General features: G+C 41.7%; 1 protein-coding gene across 2 annotated transcripts; it reads left to right on the top strand.

The window, feature by feature from the left end:
- Window positions 1–2,221: 2,221 nt before the first annotated feature.
- On the top strand, window positions 2,222–11,947 carry PVALB (parvalbumin; the record flags this gene model as incomplete). Of its 2 annotated transcripts, none has more annotated exons than XM_082309159.1 (4): window positions 2,222–2,297; window positions 4,285–4,417; window positions 4,802–4,911; window positions 10,323–10,351. In XM_082309159.1, 4 exons carry the CDS (start codon window positions 2,237–2,239, stop codon window positions 10,349–10,351), a joined length of 333 nt encoding a protein of 110 aa, XP_082165285.1. The 2 variants fall into 2 exon arrangements, with proteins under 2 accessions (XP_082165285.1, XP_082165286.1); XM_082309160.1 differs by lacking the exon at window positions 10,323–10,351 and adding an exon at window positions 11,925–11,947 and having other exon boundaries at window positions 2,237–2,297.
- Between the last annotated feature and the right edge of the window lie 5,754 nt (window positions 11,948–17,701).

Genomic DNA, 17,701 nt, shown 5'->3' with positions numbered 1-17,701 from the left:
AGCCTCTGCCAGCTACCGACTTGAGTTACTTGCGAGGGCAGCCCTCCAAATGTGCTCCGCGTTGTCAGCAGAGCGGGGCTGGCACCGAAACACGGGCCACCCGCAACGAGAGCATCTTCGGGGGAGGATGCTGAGGAGCGCTCCGCTTTGTGGGGACCTGAAGGGGGAGGCTCTCTGGCTCCCAGGACGAGGAAACCTCAGCCACGGGTTTGCAGAAGGTTCCTAAGAACGGAAAGCAGGCGCGGAGGCTGAGGCCCAGCTCCTTTGCAGGCTGCACCGATGCTGAGCTTAGCAAAGCGGGGAAGCGGGCGGCGACGTCGTGTCAGGAAACCAGAGGGGACGGCTCTCCCCTCCGGCAGCTGGGGAAAAGGAAGGGGACGCCAATGACAGAAGATCGCGCACATTGATTTCTCTTGTAAACAGCTGCGTGTCGATGGGTCCACACTTCACCTAAGCGTAAAACAGACCAACGATCGGGTTTTAACCTGTGCTGCGCGAGGCTTTTTCACCTCCCTTCTGCAAGCTGAACGCCGCTGGAGCAAGAGAGCCGGGTAGCCCCAGTACCGCCTTCACGGCACCCTGTCACCCCCAGCTCCCAAACAGCGGGGGCAGAACTGTGCGCCCAGCACCCAAGCGCACAGCTCCTCCTTCCCTGTGGGTCAGGGAAAGATGCTTTCAGCCTCGGGAGAGGGACTCGGCTCCCCCACCCGTCTCCTTGTTTGTCCTTGGAGAAAACTAAGCTTCTCTTGTATCTCAGGAAACACACGGAAATGAAGGGGAAAAAAGTTCCAACGAGAGAGAAACGACAGTCCCTCCCACGACGAAGAGTGTCTGGTTAAAAAAGAAAAGGAAAAAAAAAAACACAAACAACCAGGGGACCCCAATGTCACCTCCTCCTCCGTCCTTCTGCGCGCAGCGGCAAGCTAATGACTCACCCGCTACAGCTGAACTTGGGCCGCGGGGAAAAGGATGGGGGCTCCCGCTTGTAATAGCGCCGAGGAACGACGGACAGAGCGACCCGAGCTTCAGCAGCAGCCGCCTCCTCGCTCAGGACAAGGGTGCGATCGCGTCAGCGGTATCGGGCCGTGCCCGCTGATGGCGTCGTGGGGATCTCGCTGCCACCGCCCTGCGCACACACACGCACACACACACACGCACACACAGGCACACTCCCCCACTCACACCCCCCGCCCGCCTTTCCCGAGGGAGCGGTGCCAGCGCTCCTGCAGAGATCCGCCCCACTGCTGGGCCCTAGCCTTGGCCACCTCGGCCTGCTGGCTCCTGCCCAGCCTCTGAGAAGGAGTTGGGCCACTTGCCGTATGGCCACTGTTTCTTGGAGAAAACAACCAAAACCCAGAAAACACCTGGCAATTCCTAAACCTTTCTCCCCCCCCACCACGCGGGGAAGGGCCCGGCGCCGCCCGAGAAGCCCACCGCCGCGCGGGAGCTCCCCACGAGCGCGTTGCCACTCGCGTCTCGTTCCACCGGGTCGCGTGGCGGAAGATTCCGCAGCATATTGTGCATTACCAACGGGATCTGTGGGATTCGCAGGGATGTGATAATTCATTCAGCGAGGATGATGCTTAATATGGACTGGCCCGAAAGAAACGAGGTCTAAAAGGAATGTGTGTGTGAAGGGGGGGGGGGGGGGGAGGGGGGAGACGTTTAAAGTGTCTGAACGAGAAGGCGAATGTTCAAAAGCTACATTGCATTTGCTTCCCGACCTCAAGAGCAGCTTGAAGCTTGGCATATGCTGCTGTTCCTTACTCATCACCCAATATAACCGGTAAAGCTCGTCCCGACTCGCTAAAGGAGAGGGCTCTGCGCTGCACCACTAGCTCTTCCACCGCACCCGAGGACTTGACCTTGGCACAACTCTTTCTCCAGCCGGTATCGCGACAGACTCTGGCACCGCTCCAGTAAGGCTTAGGCTCCAACCTCCCAGGGAGCGACCCCCACTCGCGTCCTCCCCCACCCACCCCGCTCCCCGCGAAGGCATCCCCGGCCCCTCTCTTTAGCCGGACCCTCGCGTCTGTGGACTCCTTGGTGCTCTGCAAACTGGAGAGCGACAGCCCGTGGCACTGATCCACGCAGAGCTATATAGCTGGCACGGCTCCAGCCTTTCCCGGTGTGCCATCCCCACACAGCACTGCAGCTTTGGTCATATGAGCAGAAATGATGAGAAAAGCACTTTTTAATCTTTTCGCACTTGCTTCCCTGTTCAAACAGTTGCAGGATGGCTATGACCGACGTGCTCAGCGCTGAGGATATCAAGAAGGCTGTGGGAGCCTTTTCAGGTGAGTGCCTTTTTTTTTTTTTTTTTTTTTTTTCCCTTCTTCTCTCTTTTCCCCCCTTTCGTCTCTTCAGCTTAGGATAGCAGTGCATTTATTTAAGCTCGGGGAAGATTAGAGGATCCGGCTAGACAAAATATCAAATGAGGACGTGTTTTTGGAAGTGCAGTGAAAGCCTGACAGGTTTATCAAGCACAGGGCTGCATCCTCAGCAAAGTTGTCCTGCACATTACAGAGGTGAAACATCTATTTTAAAGGAAGGCAAGCAGTAACTGCGGACAGACTTTGCTTCTACCGAGAGGATACTTTCAAAGGGAACAAAACCCTCGGCGAGCCAGGGTGGATTATATCTTGATGTGGGATAGGGAAGTCAGCCGTGGATGTCGGCAGCTTCCCACTCACCCCCGAAATTCAGGTTCAGGTATTGCAGAACTGCTCTTTCTCGTTTCAAGGAGATAAGAAATCGCTCTTTTCTTACATCCTATGCGGAATCCCCGGGTGGGCTTTGCTTTTCGGGATGGAACAGAAGGCGACAGCAGAGCAAGTGGGTGCACTGCTCGACTGCAGAAGCTTTCTGCAGGACGAATGGCTGCAGCGGTCCGTACTTCCCCCTCGGGCTCCTCCGGCTTTCAGATATTCCCTACCCCTCTAATTCATCGCGACCCCTAAACTGACAGCAACCCCTCTTCGTGCGCACGGAGATTGGGGTAGTTAAGGCTGCTCTCAAAGAAACGCCAGGAATGGTGCTGCGGGATGCGCACGGTGTGCCTCCCCCCGCACCACCTGGCTGAAGGCAGCACCCAGGAGCAGCCTCCCGCTGCCCCGCGCTCTGCGGTGACCTTCCCAGACAGACAGACAGAAGCGCAAAAACCGCTGAGCCCGAACAAACTCAGCAGCCGGAGAGTCGAAGGGACCAACAAACCGCTTTGCTCCATTCAGCAGCTGTTTTTCTCATTAGCTTCCATTGTTCCGGGGCCGTCTCCAAGTCCCGGAGCAGATGCAATTAGCAGCAACTAATGACAGGTCTCAGTCAAGCAGATCCCGAAAGACTGAGCCTCCTTAATTTTATGTAATAGGAAAAGCTGCGGCGGGAATGAGGACGCATGGGGAAGGAAGGGAAAAAAAAAAAAAAAGTCCACAGCACGTTTTGGAGGTCACTGTTTCGGATTTCTAATCCACACCTTTCTAATCCACACCGGAGTCGTTAGCAAGGCTACGGGGGTGGGACAAAAGCGGGTGCGGTTAAAGGAGAGGAGAGGTGGAGCAGGTAAACTCATTTATCTCAGCTCCGATTTCAAGGGCTCTGTTGGTTTGGGGTTTCTTTTTTTTCCCCTCCCCGGCGGTCGTGCCTCACAAGGTCCTGCAGGCAGCGCACAGCACAGCAGAGCACAGCACTCCCTCGCAGCGTCTGAGCTTACAAACCGCGATTGCACATACCTTTAGCGGTCGAAACGCAACACTGATTTCTAGTAAGTCCTCAGGAAAAACGACACAGAACTGAAACAGCCATGTGCTCCGAAACGCTTCTCGTCAGTGCTGGGCTCCGGGGTTGAGCAAGAGCGGTTTGTTTTTTCCCAGGGGTGGAAATGTCAAAAAGTGACAGCGATGTAGTAGTCAGAGTCCGCTCTCAGATGACTGTTCTAGCGTAAAACTTAGTAAAAAAAGGGGTTTAAGGCACTGAAATAAGACCGAGCAGGTTAGACTTCAGCTCCCACCTCTGTCACAGGCTCCCTGTGTGACCTTGGGCAAGTCCCCATCCCTCTCTAGCTCGGCTCTCCATCTGCAAAACGCAGGCGCTGCCCCTCTCCCCCTTGGTTCACTTCACTTAGTGCCTGTGCAGCCCGGACGGGCACAGTGCGCGCACCCGGCCCCTGCCGCGGCTCGGCCTCCCCGGGCAGCACGGGCGGCGGCCTGGAAGAAAACCACGGGTTATGCGTTGGTATACGTTTCAGTGATTTTTCTAAGCAGTCCTCTGGTTTTTCATCTCCTGTAGCGGCTGAATCTTTTAACTACAAGAAGTTTTTCGAGATGGTAGGACTGAAAAAGAAGAGCCCAGAAGATGTGAAGAAGGTTTTCCATATTCTTGATAAAGATCGAAGTGGCTTCATTGAAGAGGAAGAATTAAAGTAAGTAAAGATATGTCCTTTCTCAAATAACCTTGCCTTAAGAGTCTAATTTCCAGTTTTCTTTTTTACAAGACTCTAGAAAATAGCATACAGTTCAATCCCTTGACTAGTATTTGTGTGCAATAACCAGTTTTTTGCTGATTACGTGATCTAAAGTGTGTTGGAGGGTGACCCTGAAACACATGAATGATCAATACCTTACAGATAGTTCTTCAGTCAAATGCAGTTTCAGAGTAAAGCGCTCTTCCTGAATGTTAAAGAAGGTCAATAACAGAAGATACAACCCTCGATTCCAACTCCAATATCAAAGCAGCGGTACAATTAAATACAAAGTGAAACTGTTCTGAAAAAAAACCTTTCCTTTTTTCCACATCTCCTCTTTAGGTTTGTCCTGAAGGGCTTTACCCCAGATGGAAGAGACCTATCAGACAAAGAAACGAAGGCTCTTCTGGCTGCTGGAGATAAGGACGGTGATGGTAAAATTGGCGCTGATGGTATGTGATTAAAGGAGTAAACTTTGACAGTAACAATCCAATATTACTCTTGCATACAAGAACTGAGGAAATCTAGGAATCACTGGGGGCTGTGACCTTCTGAAGGGCACAATTTGGATTTCATGATATGCCAAGTCCTGCTACGTTTGCCAGACCTTGCTTGCAGGCGTCAGGGGAATCAGGAGCCGAGTTCTGACACTAGAGGGGGCAAGAGCAGCCGAGATGTAGCTAAGGCACCCTACCGCACAGGACGAAGTACCCATCCAACTTCTACTTCAATTAGTTTAATTTTTCTGTTGATTTCAGTGGAGTGAGGATCAGGACACTAGCAGTTGAAAGACCTGGTCTTGACTATAAAACTTACAAAAGAGAAAGGAAAAAAGCTGAGTACCAGCATTTCTGCTGGATGATTAAATAGGAAAGTAATGCATGACTTAGCAAAGCAATGCTCTTAAAATTCCAAGTACAGTCAGTCTGGTATGGAATTTCTATACAATAACTGCCTATCCAGCTTTTTCTAGTGTTTATGTGTGTCTTCACAGCTAAGAAAGGTTGTCACTCCTTGTTACTAAATATGAGAACTACAAGAAAAGAACAACTTTTTCTCTCACAGCATTGCTTTAAAAATTACTGCTGTTTTCCATTCCCTCTTGGGACGAATCAAATTAGCCCACATGCAAAATTTCTCCTTTTTCCTATTTCTTCTGTATCCCCGAGACACATTGGAACAGACATGAAGAGATGCATTTCTGAATTAAATCTTTCCTCGTTGGAGGAGACAGTAGCAGAGGTTTGTGGTCAGAGTACTAAATTACCTAGACAGCAGGCAATTGCTAAGTTTTCACCATACTGACAGGCCATATGATAGGGTGAAATCTAAAAAATATCTAAAAACCCTCACATCTCTCTGTGTTACCTGATCTCTGGGATTTGTAAAAAATGTTGCCTCCAACTAAAAAGCAATTAAAAAAGGAATAACAAGCAAAATAAAGTTAACTAACAAACATAGTTTCCCTGTTCAGAAGCTGAAAAAATGACATCCAAAACCACCCACTTACATATTAGTCAGGTGATAGATTAGTAAACTGCCTGTCCATAGCACACTGACATATCAGTGACTATGATCCTGTTTCTAGACTAAAGCCTCTTAGTTTCTCAGATCGTGATTGTATTACGGTTGCAGAGGAGCAATCGTGAAGCATCTAGGGGAAGTTCCTGCTAAACTGTAGCAGTGCAACTGAACCCGAGGAAGGCGTCATTATTTGAAATTTTGTATGCTTTATTATATGGGTCCTTCTTATTCCCATTAAAATTAGTGGCAGTGGTACTAAAATCAGTGGGCAAGATTTTCAGAACAAAACTTGATTCAGGTAAGTAAGCTTACAGCTGATCCACCAACCTCACATCAGATACATTTTCAGTTATTCCCAGAAGGCTGCAAAACAAAAGCAGTATCAACTGGAATAAAAGAACTATATTCCAGAATGATTTTGGCTTATACAAGAGGATACAGCATTAACTTTTTTATTTAAGATTGACCATAACTTTCTTTTCAAGTTGAAACAATGCCTGAAAACTACTACATTGTTACAAAGCAATATGAAACACCTCTTCTTATCTCTTTCTTCTGCAACTTTTACCCTCCCTTAACTTTGAATTGGACTTACTCTGAATTTGTACATGATAATGAGAAGAGAATGAAGGGCTTTTTTCTTTTGCTTCTTCTGGCCATATCCCTACTACACAACATTATCGGTTTCTTTTCCATTTCTTAAATTTGACTCCAACAGCAAATCGTTACACCGGAAAGGCTTGAAACACATGCAAAGTTAACAGCTGGGACTGTGACCAAAGGATGAGGATGACTGATACTTTCCAGCTTTTCCTTTGGTTCATAAATGCAATTCCAGATTATAACTGCCTATGCAAATAAAATGTAAAGTCATGAATGTACATCACATTCATATTCAGTATTGCAATGCTGTATTTCTGTTGCAAACCATTTGTTTCCTTCCCTGTAATTGAATTGTCAGGCCTCACTTTTACCCCTTGTTTCAAACATCAGCTTCATACATCACTAAAGGATCACAAACATGCAGCCTTTCACAGAGGTTAACATTAATTCACTAGCTGGCCCTTGAACGCTGTCCCTCAGGAGCCGACAGCAGTTGTAAGAACCGATCTTCATGGATTTTTAACACCGCAGAACCATCTTCCTCAGACGTATCATCACAAACACTAATCCCACCTAACCAGCCTTCTTCCAGTTAGAGGCCTCACATGGCAAATTTTCTCTTAGGTCTCCTGTTCTAAACCTTTTATCATTCCTGCAAGACTGTTCAGCTCAGAAATAGTTCCACCAGCTTACCTCTTGTATGATCAAGATTTGTAATTTGTGGCTGATATGCCAGTTTCAAAGAGATGAAAACTTGCAGCTTGTTCATGCAAGACATGATCATCTTCTGTGTGATGTCGAGCCTCCTCCATCTTCCACTGATGCGAACAGGAGATGACGAATTGGAAAAAAATTGCAGGCCAAGGCCAGGTTACCTAATAAAACTACAAACATTAGCTTCCAGATTGGATTGGGAAGGGATGCTGAAGCAGCTCTGGCAGCTTCAGGAGAACATTTATTAGAAAGAGGAGAAAAGAAAATGAAGATTTCTGCTCATAGTGTTTTTCTAATGTATTTTGTGTATTAGCACTGGACATGCACATCATGACTTTCAGTTTCTTGATATTAATAGACTTGAGCAAGTACACAGATAATTTAAAGATCATGCACTGTAGACAGAACAAATCCGAATTTTTATCCCAGTAAGTCAAAGTATTTTCCTTGCTACAGCTCAACTTCTGCAGATATTTTAAAATATTTCAATCATTTTCTTTAAACATTGTAAAAATGAGACATCAAGCATTCAAAATGACCACTGATAAGTCATGGCCTTGCCACAGGTAAAAGTCAGGACAAGAAAGAAAAACCTTTTCGAAGTCCTTCCTTTCTTATCCCTCTTCGTGCTCTTACATCTTCTAAAATAAATTACTGTGGCTCATTACTTACAAAGCTTCCTAAACAGATCTGCTATTGTACAGATAATGTAAAAAACACAATCTGATGAGATAAATCATTAGCCTACAACATGTCCTCCATAATTATATCTGTCATTTCAGTAAAATACTACAGGGTATACATTAGGCTGGTATAAACTACTGAACTATCCTGAACACAGTGAAACGATCCTCTCCTTTTAAGTCAGAGCTTTGACACAAGATAGCTAGTAAATTATTTCACATGACAAAATAGTCTAAATCCTTGTAATTTAAGACTATTATTTGTGCAAAGAAAGATATAATTTTGTTCGGAAGAAGAATTACAACTGGAAAAGAGGATGTAGTCGATCACAAGGATTCTCTCGCTAACAGGCCAGTCCGAGGCAATAAACATTTACAAGAATGACCAACAGGCGGGGGCTAATATACAGTGCCTTATCTCACAAGTTTTGCATGTCTGAATACACTTTGCAACAATGCCTCCACAAGCCACCTGTGGTTGGGCTAACCTTCATAGGAAAATAATTAGTGAACTAGTTTACAAGATTATTCAACTGGAACATCTTTGAAATATTTAAAGTACATTGAAAATCCTGGGAAAAGTATAAAGCGCATAGCAGTTATTCATGAAGGAGTATTTTATGGTTTGCTGACTATCAGAAAGTACCCGTGAAATATATTGCCATTAAGTGATAATATCACTATCATAACGTATTATAGAAAATATTTCGCTGCAAGTCTGAATAACCTTTCCCAAATATATTCCGTAGATACAAATTATTATAAAAAGGATTTAATTTAGCTGTAGCAAGTATGACAACTTGTTCTAACAGAATATACGCATAGTTAGTTTTCCCTTTTGGAAAGGTTTCATCCATTGCAGTTCATGTTTCTCTCTGCAGGATTTATTCACACAGTGATTTAATAATCATAGCCTTTTTTGTTTTTTTTCCCAGAATAGTCTGGGTTTCTACTGCAAGTACTTCATGTTATCTCTTAAATTCAGTTTGTAACACTTTCGATCTATGTACCCACCGTGTACAGGATTTATACACATTTTGTGTTAAGTAATCTGCATCACTAATCCTAATTTGGACTTACATCTTTCAAAATGATGGCTAAATTTGGATTTAATTTAAACCCTCTGACACTTTTATTTCTCGATCTGGTTTGTCAGTGTTTGGCAACCTGTTTTTTGGACACGTCAACAAAAGTGCTACCTGTTTGTACACACGAGTCAGTAAAGATCTCACTTGTTAAGAGTTTAGCATTTTTCAACTGAACATTAGAATGTTCTTTAAAATGCCGAATTTTCATCTTCTTTTTTAGTTGCAAGACATTACTTTTCATTATGTCAAACTTCAATAATTTTCTCTTGAGCCTTTACAGATGACTGCCTCCCCTATTTGTCATTTTCCTCTCAGCTGATTATGTTAAACCCATAAACCACTCTCTCTCTGTGTACCCTCTAATCCCTTTATCATCTTTGCTGCCCTTCTTGGGATTCCCTCCAGTCTGTCATTTTTAACGCTCTGAGGCACACATAACTGTGCAAGGTATTCTCAAGTGTAACTGCTCCAAGGTTAGATGGAGTTAGGAATTATAACCTCCTTGGGTAATACAGTATTCAGAGTGCAGTATGCCAGGCGACTATTCACCAGGATACAAATGTGCCTTTTCCATGCTTTATCACCCTGCTGAAAGGCATTACATATACCAAAGCATAAAATAACCTCAAACTGCAGATAGATACATTTATGTAAATATTATGGATGTAACACTAATAAAAGCCACAGGGTAAAATCCTGGCCCTCTGAGATCACAGGAATTTTTCTTATCACCAATGTGGTCAGGATTGCTATGTAGGCTGGTGTCAGCCTTCTGTTTTTGTAATCTGTCATTTTGAGTCAATTTGCCATTACAAAATTGAGTTTAAATGTAATATATTTATAATATAGGGACATGAATACTCTGAAAGACTCATTAATGAGTCTCTTTGCCAAACTCTGATATAAAGGAAATTTATTTCACTGCAAAATTAAATTTCTAGTTCTTGCCTTCATCCCATTGTGATTTACAAAGGAATAACAGGGCACTAATCAAGTTCTTCAGATGAATAGCAGTGGACAGTCTTGATAGCCTGGCATGTATAGCATTTCTCCCTTACCCTCAAAAACTCCTTTCATTTCACTGTAAGATTTCCCAAGTCATACTTTCCCTTTAATTAACTTGGATTTCTTTGTTTTTCCGTTATTGTGATGTTTCTGCTACACCAGTGACTCTGTAATCATTGTAATATGCTTCCTCCTTCTTTACATTTTCTTTTTTTAATATTTTAAAAAAATTTTTCCCTTCTCCAGAATTTGCAACTATGGTGGCTGAATCATAAAGGCTTTGACCAATGCAAACCCTTCACCCATCCTTCACTGCCCAATTCCAACCACCTCCTGCTGACTGCTTTGGCTCCTGTTCTATTTATTTATGTTATTTTATACTCCAGCTCTGTTCTCTGCAATCCTGCAACTCTGTAATTGTGCTGAAAGACACTGTTAAAATAATAAAGGTCACATCAATCTGGGCTTTATTCTCTCTCACTATAACTTGTTTCTTACTTCATGTAAGCTTGGCACACACTGAGAGAAAATTTTACTCTTTTTTGCCAACATCCCTGCTGCTTTATCCCTAGCTAGGGTAAAGTGGGAAGAAATTTTAAAAATTATTTGGGATAAAACATGCATATGAGTCATTCAGTCCAAGTTCTGAACTGTGGCAAAACTGACTGCATTATTTTTAAGCCATCCCTGCTAAATGGATGCATACTCATAGCCTGAAAAATTTCTAGTGATGGCAATTACCCAACTTCATTTGGCAGTTTGTTCTTTCGACTTAATCAGTGTTATAGCTAAAAAGTATTTCCTAATGTTTAACCTACATCTCCCCTGCTGCATTTTGGTGATCAGTAAATTGACCCTTGTCTGTGTCATTTGTTAAATTTGCCTGGTGCAGGGGACTGTTGGTTTGACAGGAATGTCAGTTGGTGCCAATCATGCATGGGGACAACTTCGGAAACTATTAAAAAGCGGTCATTTCTGAAACACAGGATATGTTTACTAGCAATGTTACACAACTATCTAGGACAGGAAGAATGGAATACTCACAAGAAACAACAGTGTGAATTTCAGGAAAGGGAACACCAAGATTCAGGTGTGATGCTACTGTTAACACTCGCACTGTTAAAATAGTATATAAAAAAATCCCATCAAAAAACTTTTCTTCTAAAACTTTACCAGAGAAGTGAATAGCTTTCTCTGAGTTACATATAGGAAACTGAGTCTCAAGCTAAGGAAATGACTAGTCAACAGTAAGCCTATAGCAGAGCCAAGAGCTAAACGCTGGTTTCCCAAATCCTGTTCAGTAACTTTGGCACCAAGCTCATGCTTTTTATCTTCTTTTTTTTTTTTTTTTTAAAAAAAAAAAGCAAAGATTAAAGAGCAGGGGGGAATCATTTTTAGGCAGCACTTTCCCCACATCTTGACAGAACATTGATTACTACTGCAATTAAAAGGAAGGGTATTTGCCATTTCTGGATTCCAAACTATTCCCTGCAGCAATAATACCTTATTCCATTCAGATTTATTATCACTAGTTTAGTATAAACAAAAAGATAAGGCTGAAACCCTGTCACCACCACATTGTACACAATACCATTCTCTGCCACAGCGATTACCCAATGCTACTCGGGAAGCCAATAAACACTCCCTAAAGCCATTCTAGGTTTTCACTCTGTAGTAACTTGCAAGGAAGACTTTTTGCTGAAGCCGCTACGCGTTCGAAAGAAATCCTTTCGTTTTGCACAATGTATATATGGATCTGAAGAATGTATTGATTTTTAAGTATTCTAAATAAAGCAAATGAAAACGGATTGCGATGAAGCAAGCTCATTTACTTCTTTTTCTTGGCAGCTGCTGACCTCAAGTGGCAATAAAGCGTAATTACAAGAGTATACAGGGCTACAGAAAAAACATTAGGAACCCAGCTATTGAAGTATCATGAATTAAGATCCACGGAATCAGAGAATCGACATAAAAATCGCTATATAAACAAAGCCCTTTACAGTCTCTTTCTATTCTTTGAACCTGCAAGCATTTATATTTTGATGCTTCACTGGATGGCATGAAAGCTGAAATTTTACCCAGGACTTTACCAAAAAATAGCACAATAGAACAAATAGCAAACACAGCCATTAATCAGTCTAAAAATTATTTATAGTACATTATGTGAAATGAAGTAAGATACAGCAACATTAATGGGGATATTTTACTGGCATAAAAGTCTGAAGACCCCAATGATTCCTGTATCAGTCTTTCTTCAGGTTATTCCCTCAATCACTCCCGAACACGCAACACCGAGTGCCTAATTTGGCCTGAAATTTTTCAGCTATATAGTAATGGATAAGATGAAAAGAAATATCCTTTTACTTTCAAACTGAAAAAGTTACAATATGGATTCCACTTACGATGGGTAGAGAGACCTCTAAAATACCATCTTTACTTTTCATGGTGACAGTATCTGATATTCTAAACATGCATTTGGTCCATTTATTCAAATATGCAACTCGTATACTCAGAATCTATGCAACCAGAATTCTCATAAAATCTGTGTTACAGCACTTTTTTTCCTAATTGTATTTTAAATTCAAAGTTCAAATTTCAATATTTCATGTCTCTATCACTGAAGCAAAAAAGAAAAATTAAGACATGTGTAATATAAGTAAACCTCTGCCCAAACCTAAAATGACTGTTTTATCAATTATCATCAAACTATTACTTTTTTTCACTGCTGGCTCTTCAATGTTTATCTTAGAGTCTTACTTTTCCCACCCAAATTCCTCCCAAACCTTCCCTAAATCTTGAATCGTTCCATTTCCAATTAACAAAAATTCTCAGAATTTTCCTGTTAGGTGGAAGTTATCCAGTCGTGGCTCAAAATGCAGCAAACATGCAAAATTTTAAGTTACAATAAAATACAAAATAAAACTTCATACATAAAATATATTAAATTATTCATTTCCATATCGCTCTCATTTTAATGTCTTTAAGACTGTCACAGAAACTACTGTAAAGACTGAAGAAAGCAGAAATTGCTACAAAATCTAATCAGGCGTTCAGCAGGGTGTGGATTATAGTACGCTTGACAAATACAAAAAATCAACATTACCCTGCAATGTAATATTTCATGAAGAAAGATGTTTTAATTCTCACATGCAAAAGCAAAAGAACAAAACTACATTTCTCCAAGAAACATTTACCTTAAAATTCTTAATTGGCATCTTACATCTTCTTCTTTGTCCTGAACAGTAAGTGTTCCATAATTTTCTCCCCTGTTGTAATACAGTAGAAGTTATGAAAAAAAGCAACTCCAGCCATCAAGTTGAAGACAAAATTTTAAATAATCAGTACACATCCTTTCCTTAGATTCATAGCCAATGGTTTGTAACAAGACACAACTGGATGATTTAAGATATGTAAATTATGTTTACTCATACAAAAACTTGTTCACATTGGTATTATATGTTGCCAGGAGAGAAATACAGCTCACTCTCAGCTACAACTCAAAAGGAAGAAGAGCCAAATCCTCAAGTCATAGACAAACTATCATTTCCTCACAAATGACATTAGTATTTAACAAAAAGGGTTTGTACCAACAGACCATCACCAACCCTTAAAATTTCTCCATCACCATTTACCATTACCAAACCCTTAACCAACAAATTCATAATTGTTTATGCTTTAAGGGCCCTGCCAAGCTCTTAATTGAGTTTCATGGATCAGCAATTTTCCACATGTCTTATTTTGGGAATCAATGGACTGGGGGCCATAACACCTGTTCACTTTGCAGAAGCTGAGCTAGGATTTATATTTACAGTGTATCCACCAGTCCTGAGCTCAATACTACCTAATGTCCTACAATTGCTTCCACACTTTGTTCACTTCACCAAAGCAAAGCTTGCTTGTTTGCTTCTTTTGCCTTTTCTGATTTTGCATCTTTTGGGGGGAAATAAGGACACTTCCCCCTACTTTCTGAATACTTTCAAAGACTGGAAATGCAGTTCATGTTCTCCTTTGCAGCAACACACACATAGTTTTATCACAGCCTCTATGCTATGGTATCTAAACATTAACAATATTCTGTCCAAAACAGTTAATATTGTTATGGAATTAAAAACTGCGGCATTGCACAATATTTGCAACAAGTTCTGCCTCAACAAAATAACATCAAAGATTATGAATTTATACAAGGTTCACTGAAGACACAAATTAGCACAAAATTTTTATTAATGAGCATAAAGCACAGAAGAACTTGATTTGACTCTAAAATCCTAGATTGAGATTTAAGTGGTCAGTGGATAGAGAACGCATTCTTTTATGTATAAATGAATTGCAAATGAAAGAGAAATTATATGGCATGCATTGGCACACCAAAATTCAGCTGTGGTTAAAGCATGTGCTGACATTCTTGTTCTACCACCACCCAGGAACCACGGGTAACACAGATACAAGAGCACAGGCTTTAGCACGTGCCAGTGATTAAAATCCTCTAGGTCCTGGACTCTCACATTGCTAACTTGTGCTTGAACCTGAGCTGCTGTACCTTCATTCTGACAGAGTATTTTAGCAGATTCCCTCTTCCAAAGAGACATACCCTTTAGAAATCCCAACACTCTCTAGAGCTCCAACATTTACAACAACTTTTCTCCTAAACAAGACAGAGTGAAGCCAAATGTGTCTAAAGGGGGTTAGCTGTGTGCATGAGAGATCAATCATCAAAACTTTCCCAGACTGCAGGATCTCCTAATGTGGGATAATTACTTCACCAGGGAGGAAGTACGCTTCTGGTTAGTGCTCTTCTTGCTAATAAAGTAACAAAGCTTAACAAAGGTTGATATGCTTTTAAAGACATAAGTTAATATAAATACAAATACTAGAGTCCCTTCCCCAACCACCAGAAATATAGAAGGGACTGCCTGAGCTATAACAATAAATGGATCAGAAGATCCAAATAAAAATACTGGAAAGCACTTGAGAAGCCTATGGAACGTGTAGCTAGAAAAGATGTATTTTTTCATAAACTCATTCAGTCTTCCACCTAGGAAAAGGTGGAAGGATCTTGTCAGTGCCTGAATGAGAAAGTCCAACGCTTACTGCAACAACAGTTTTTAATTCTAGGAGATGCTAGTCTGAGCAGTTAATGGTTTATGTACAAAATTACAGTCGGTTTCAATGGTGTTACACTGGTATAACACTGGCGTCAACAAATGGATACTTAGGCCTTCAGGTGTTAAGAACACAGTAACTCTATTGATTTCAACTTTGCTACTAGAGCTTCTAGACAGCTCAGAAGAGGTGCAGGACTAGAGGTCAAACGCTTAACCATTGATTACTGGAGGGAAGGTCCATGGGTTGCTGAAAAGCCAAATGGTTCAGAGACATTTTCAGGTTTTGGAAATGTTGTCTGGAAGGATTTTTTAAATTCTAACATTTTAATTGTTAACAAACTCCACTTCCTGTATTTTCACAATGCAGTGCAGTTTAAAAATATTTATCACTAGAAAGATACTAAAATATATAGGTAACAGCAAATTATCAAGCACTTATTACTGCTTTAATACAAAGAGGAATAAGAATTATGTGGCTGTGCTAATTTTATGCTTCCTTCTGCAGATGAATGAAGATTTTCTGTCTTAAAACATTTGCATTCCCCCTCTTAAAGTAATTTTCAATTTTGCTGGATGCAGCACAATTGCATCTACTCTTTCAGCTGCAATGGGTTGTTGAAATTGAGCTATTGCCCAGCACCTGCTCTTAGTCAGACAGCTGAAATCAGAGGTTAGGGGAAAAAATAAAGATTTTATGTCATTGTAATGCAAGTCTCCTTTTAGCTTTGCTGCAGTCAGTGTTCAATTATGTTCTGTAACAATCTCCATTACTAGAGCCAGTGTTTTTCTGTTCCTCTCTGCATGCATTAACTTTCTTTTTCACACGTGATAGCCGCCTTAGTAAAACAGAGGAGTCTTAAGAGACATTTGCCCACAGATTTAATGAGTCTACATCTTTTTTGGCCTGTTGAGGATCCTAGTGTTCAAATGTATCTTCATTTTTAATGCTCCAAAGGAAGATAACTGATATAATAGAACTTAAATTATTTCTCACTGAAGGCCTGATAGGTCAAAATTAACCTGAAATTTCATCTAGTCTATTGAATACAAAACACACAGCACGTAACAATGAAGGGCTCCCATGTAATTTTTTTTCCTGTGTGTATCTATTTTTACAAGCTCGGGATCCTTCTTGTTCAGAATTTTTATGAGTTCACTGTGTAGCCCAGATGTTTAAAACTTCATCAGCAGCAGGAATGAAGGCCCTACATCTGTAGGAAGAAAGCCATAAAGACTTTGCCCAGCAAGGCTCAGCAGCAAATGGGAAGGAATCAGCTGGTGTGAACAGCTACTGGGAACGCAGGAGGGGCATCCTTGCTTTTGAAGGAGGAGAGAGCAACATTACACGGACAGAGAGCAGTGAGAGAGGGGCCAGAGGGTGAACAACACAGAAATTCAGGGTCTGGGATTTGGGGAAAAGGAAATCCAGAGCAGGGAGGACTGGAGATGATCAGAGGGAGGATTTGAAAAGCTTAGAGCAGAAGAGGTTTTATTGTAATATAAATACATTATAAAAAATCGACCTTGAAAAGAAAGGACATGGACAAGGTGGAAAAGTTTATGCCTAAAAGTTATCCTGTTAGAAAAGTGGACATGATAGAAAATAGAGTGTTGTAAACTCTTGAAATTAGGAGTCTCAAATATTTCTCTTCTCCTTCCTCCATTAAAGCTCCAGCTCCTGGAGTCACATGGCTGACCCTCAGTTTTCAGCAAGGGGAAAAAAAATCTAGCTGTCATGCCTGCAGAGAAAACCTTAAACATTCAAACCCTAAAAACATAAACAGAATATAAACCAAAACATAACCTTTTATTTTCTTAATAAATCTTATGATTTCAATGTAGTCTGTCTTATAGTTTTTAACATAAGATATAGCATTAGTATAAACCTAGCAGCTGCTTTCTAAGCAGACAGCAGCTAGAGATCCAAAAAAAGATTCCCAGCTGATATGATAATCATCATCACCACATAATGACTGGCATGCTGGAATTATGGGTAGCTCATTTAAAGATGTCATATATTCATATATTCTGTATTTGACAGATTAACCCCTTCCCCATGATGCAGATGCATACTCAACGCTCACTTACCAGCATCCAATCACCCTATGCACACTCTGTGCAAAAGAGCATGACAACGATTGCTCCAATAACAGCGTACTCACAGCTGAGAAAGGTTGAGGCCGCACACAAGGCCACAGCAAGTCCTCAGTCTGTCACAGACAATCCCCCATGCAAAGATTTGTACAACAGTAAGACTTTCTGTATGAAATTCCAGATCCCTGACCAACTATCCACGACTAATGCTTTGGGGTATATTGTTAAAAACTAAATAAAGATTTAGGTTTTGTTCCCAGCACCTTTCCTAGCTTTCTCATTTCTCAGTACAACCTGATGCTGATTTGTGACTCCAATTTTCCTAGCTTCCATGGGCAAGAACAAACAAATAAAGATTCAAGCTGGACTTTTTCCAGACATATGCAGAATAATTATTCCCCCCAAATTCTCCTGATCTTTATCCTTGTG

Source organism: Platalea leucorodia, assembly GCF_965183815.1.
Source record: "Platalea leucorodia genome assembly, chromosome: 4".
NCBI classification, from domain to species: domain Eukaryota; kingdom Metazoa; phylum Chordata; class Aves; order Pelecaniformes; family Threskiornithidae; genus Platalea; species Platalea leucorodia.
The sequence above is the reverse complement of the archived record's forward strand: the minus strand, read 5'-3'. Positions and strand labels throughout refer to the sequence as shown.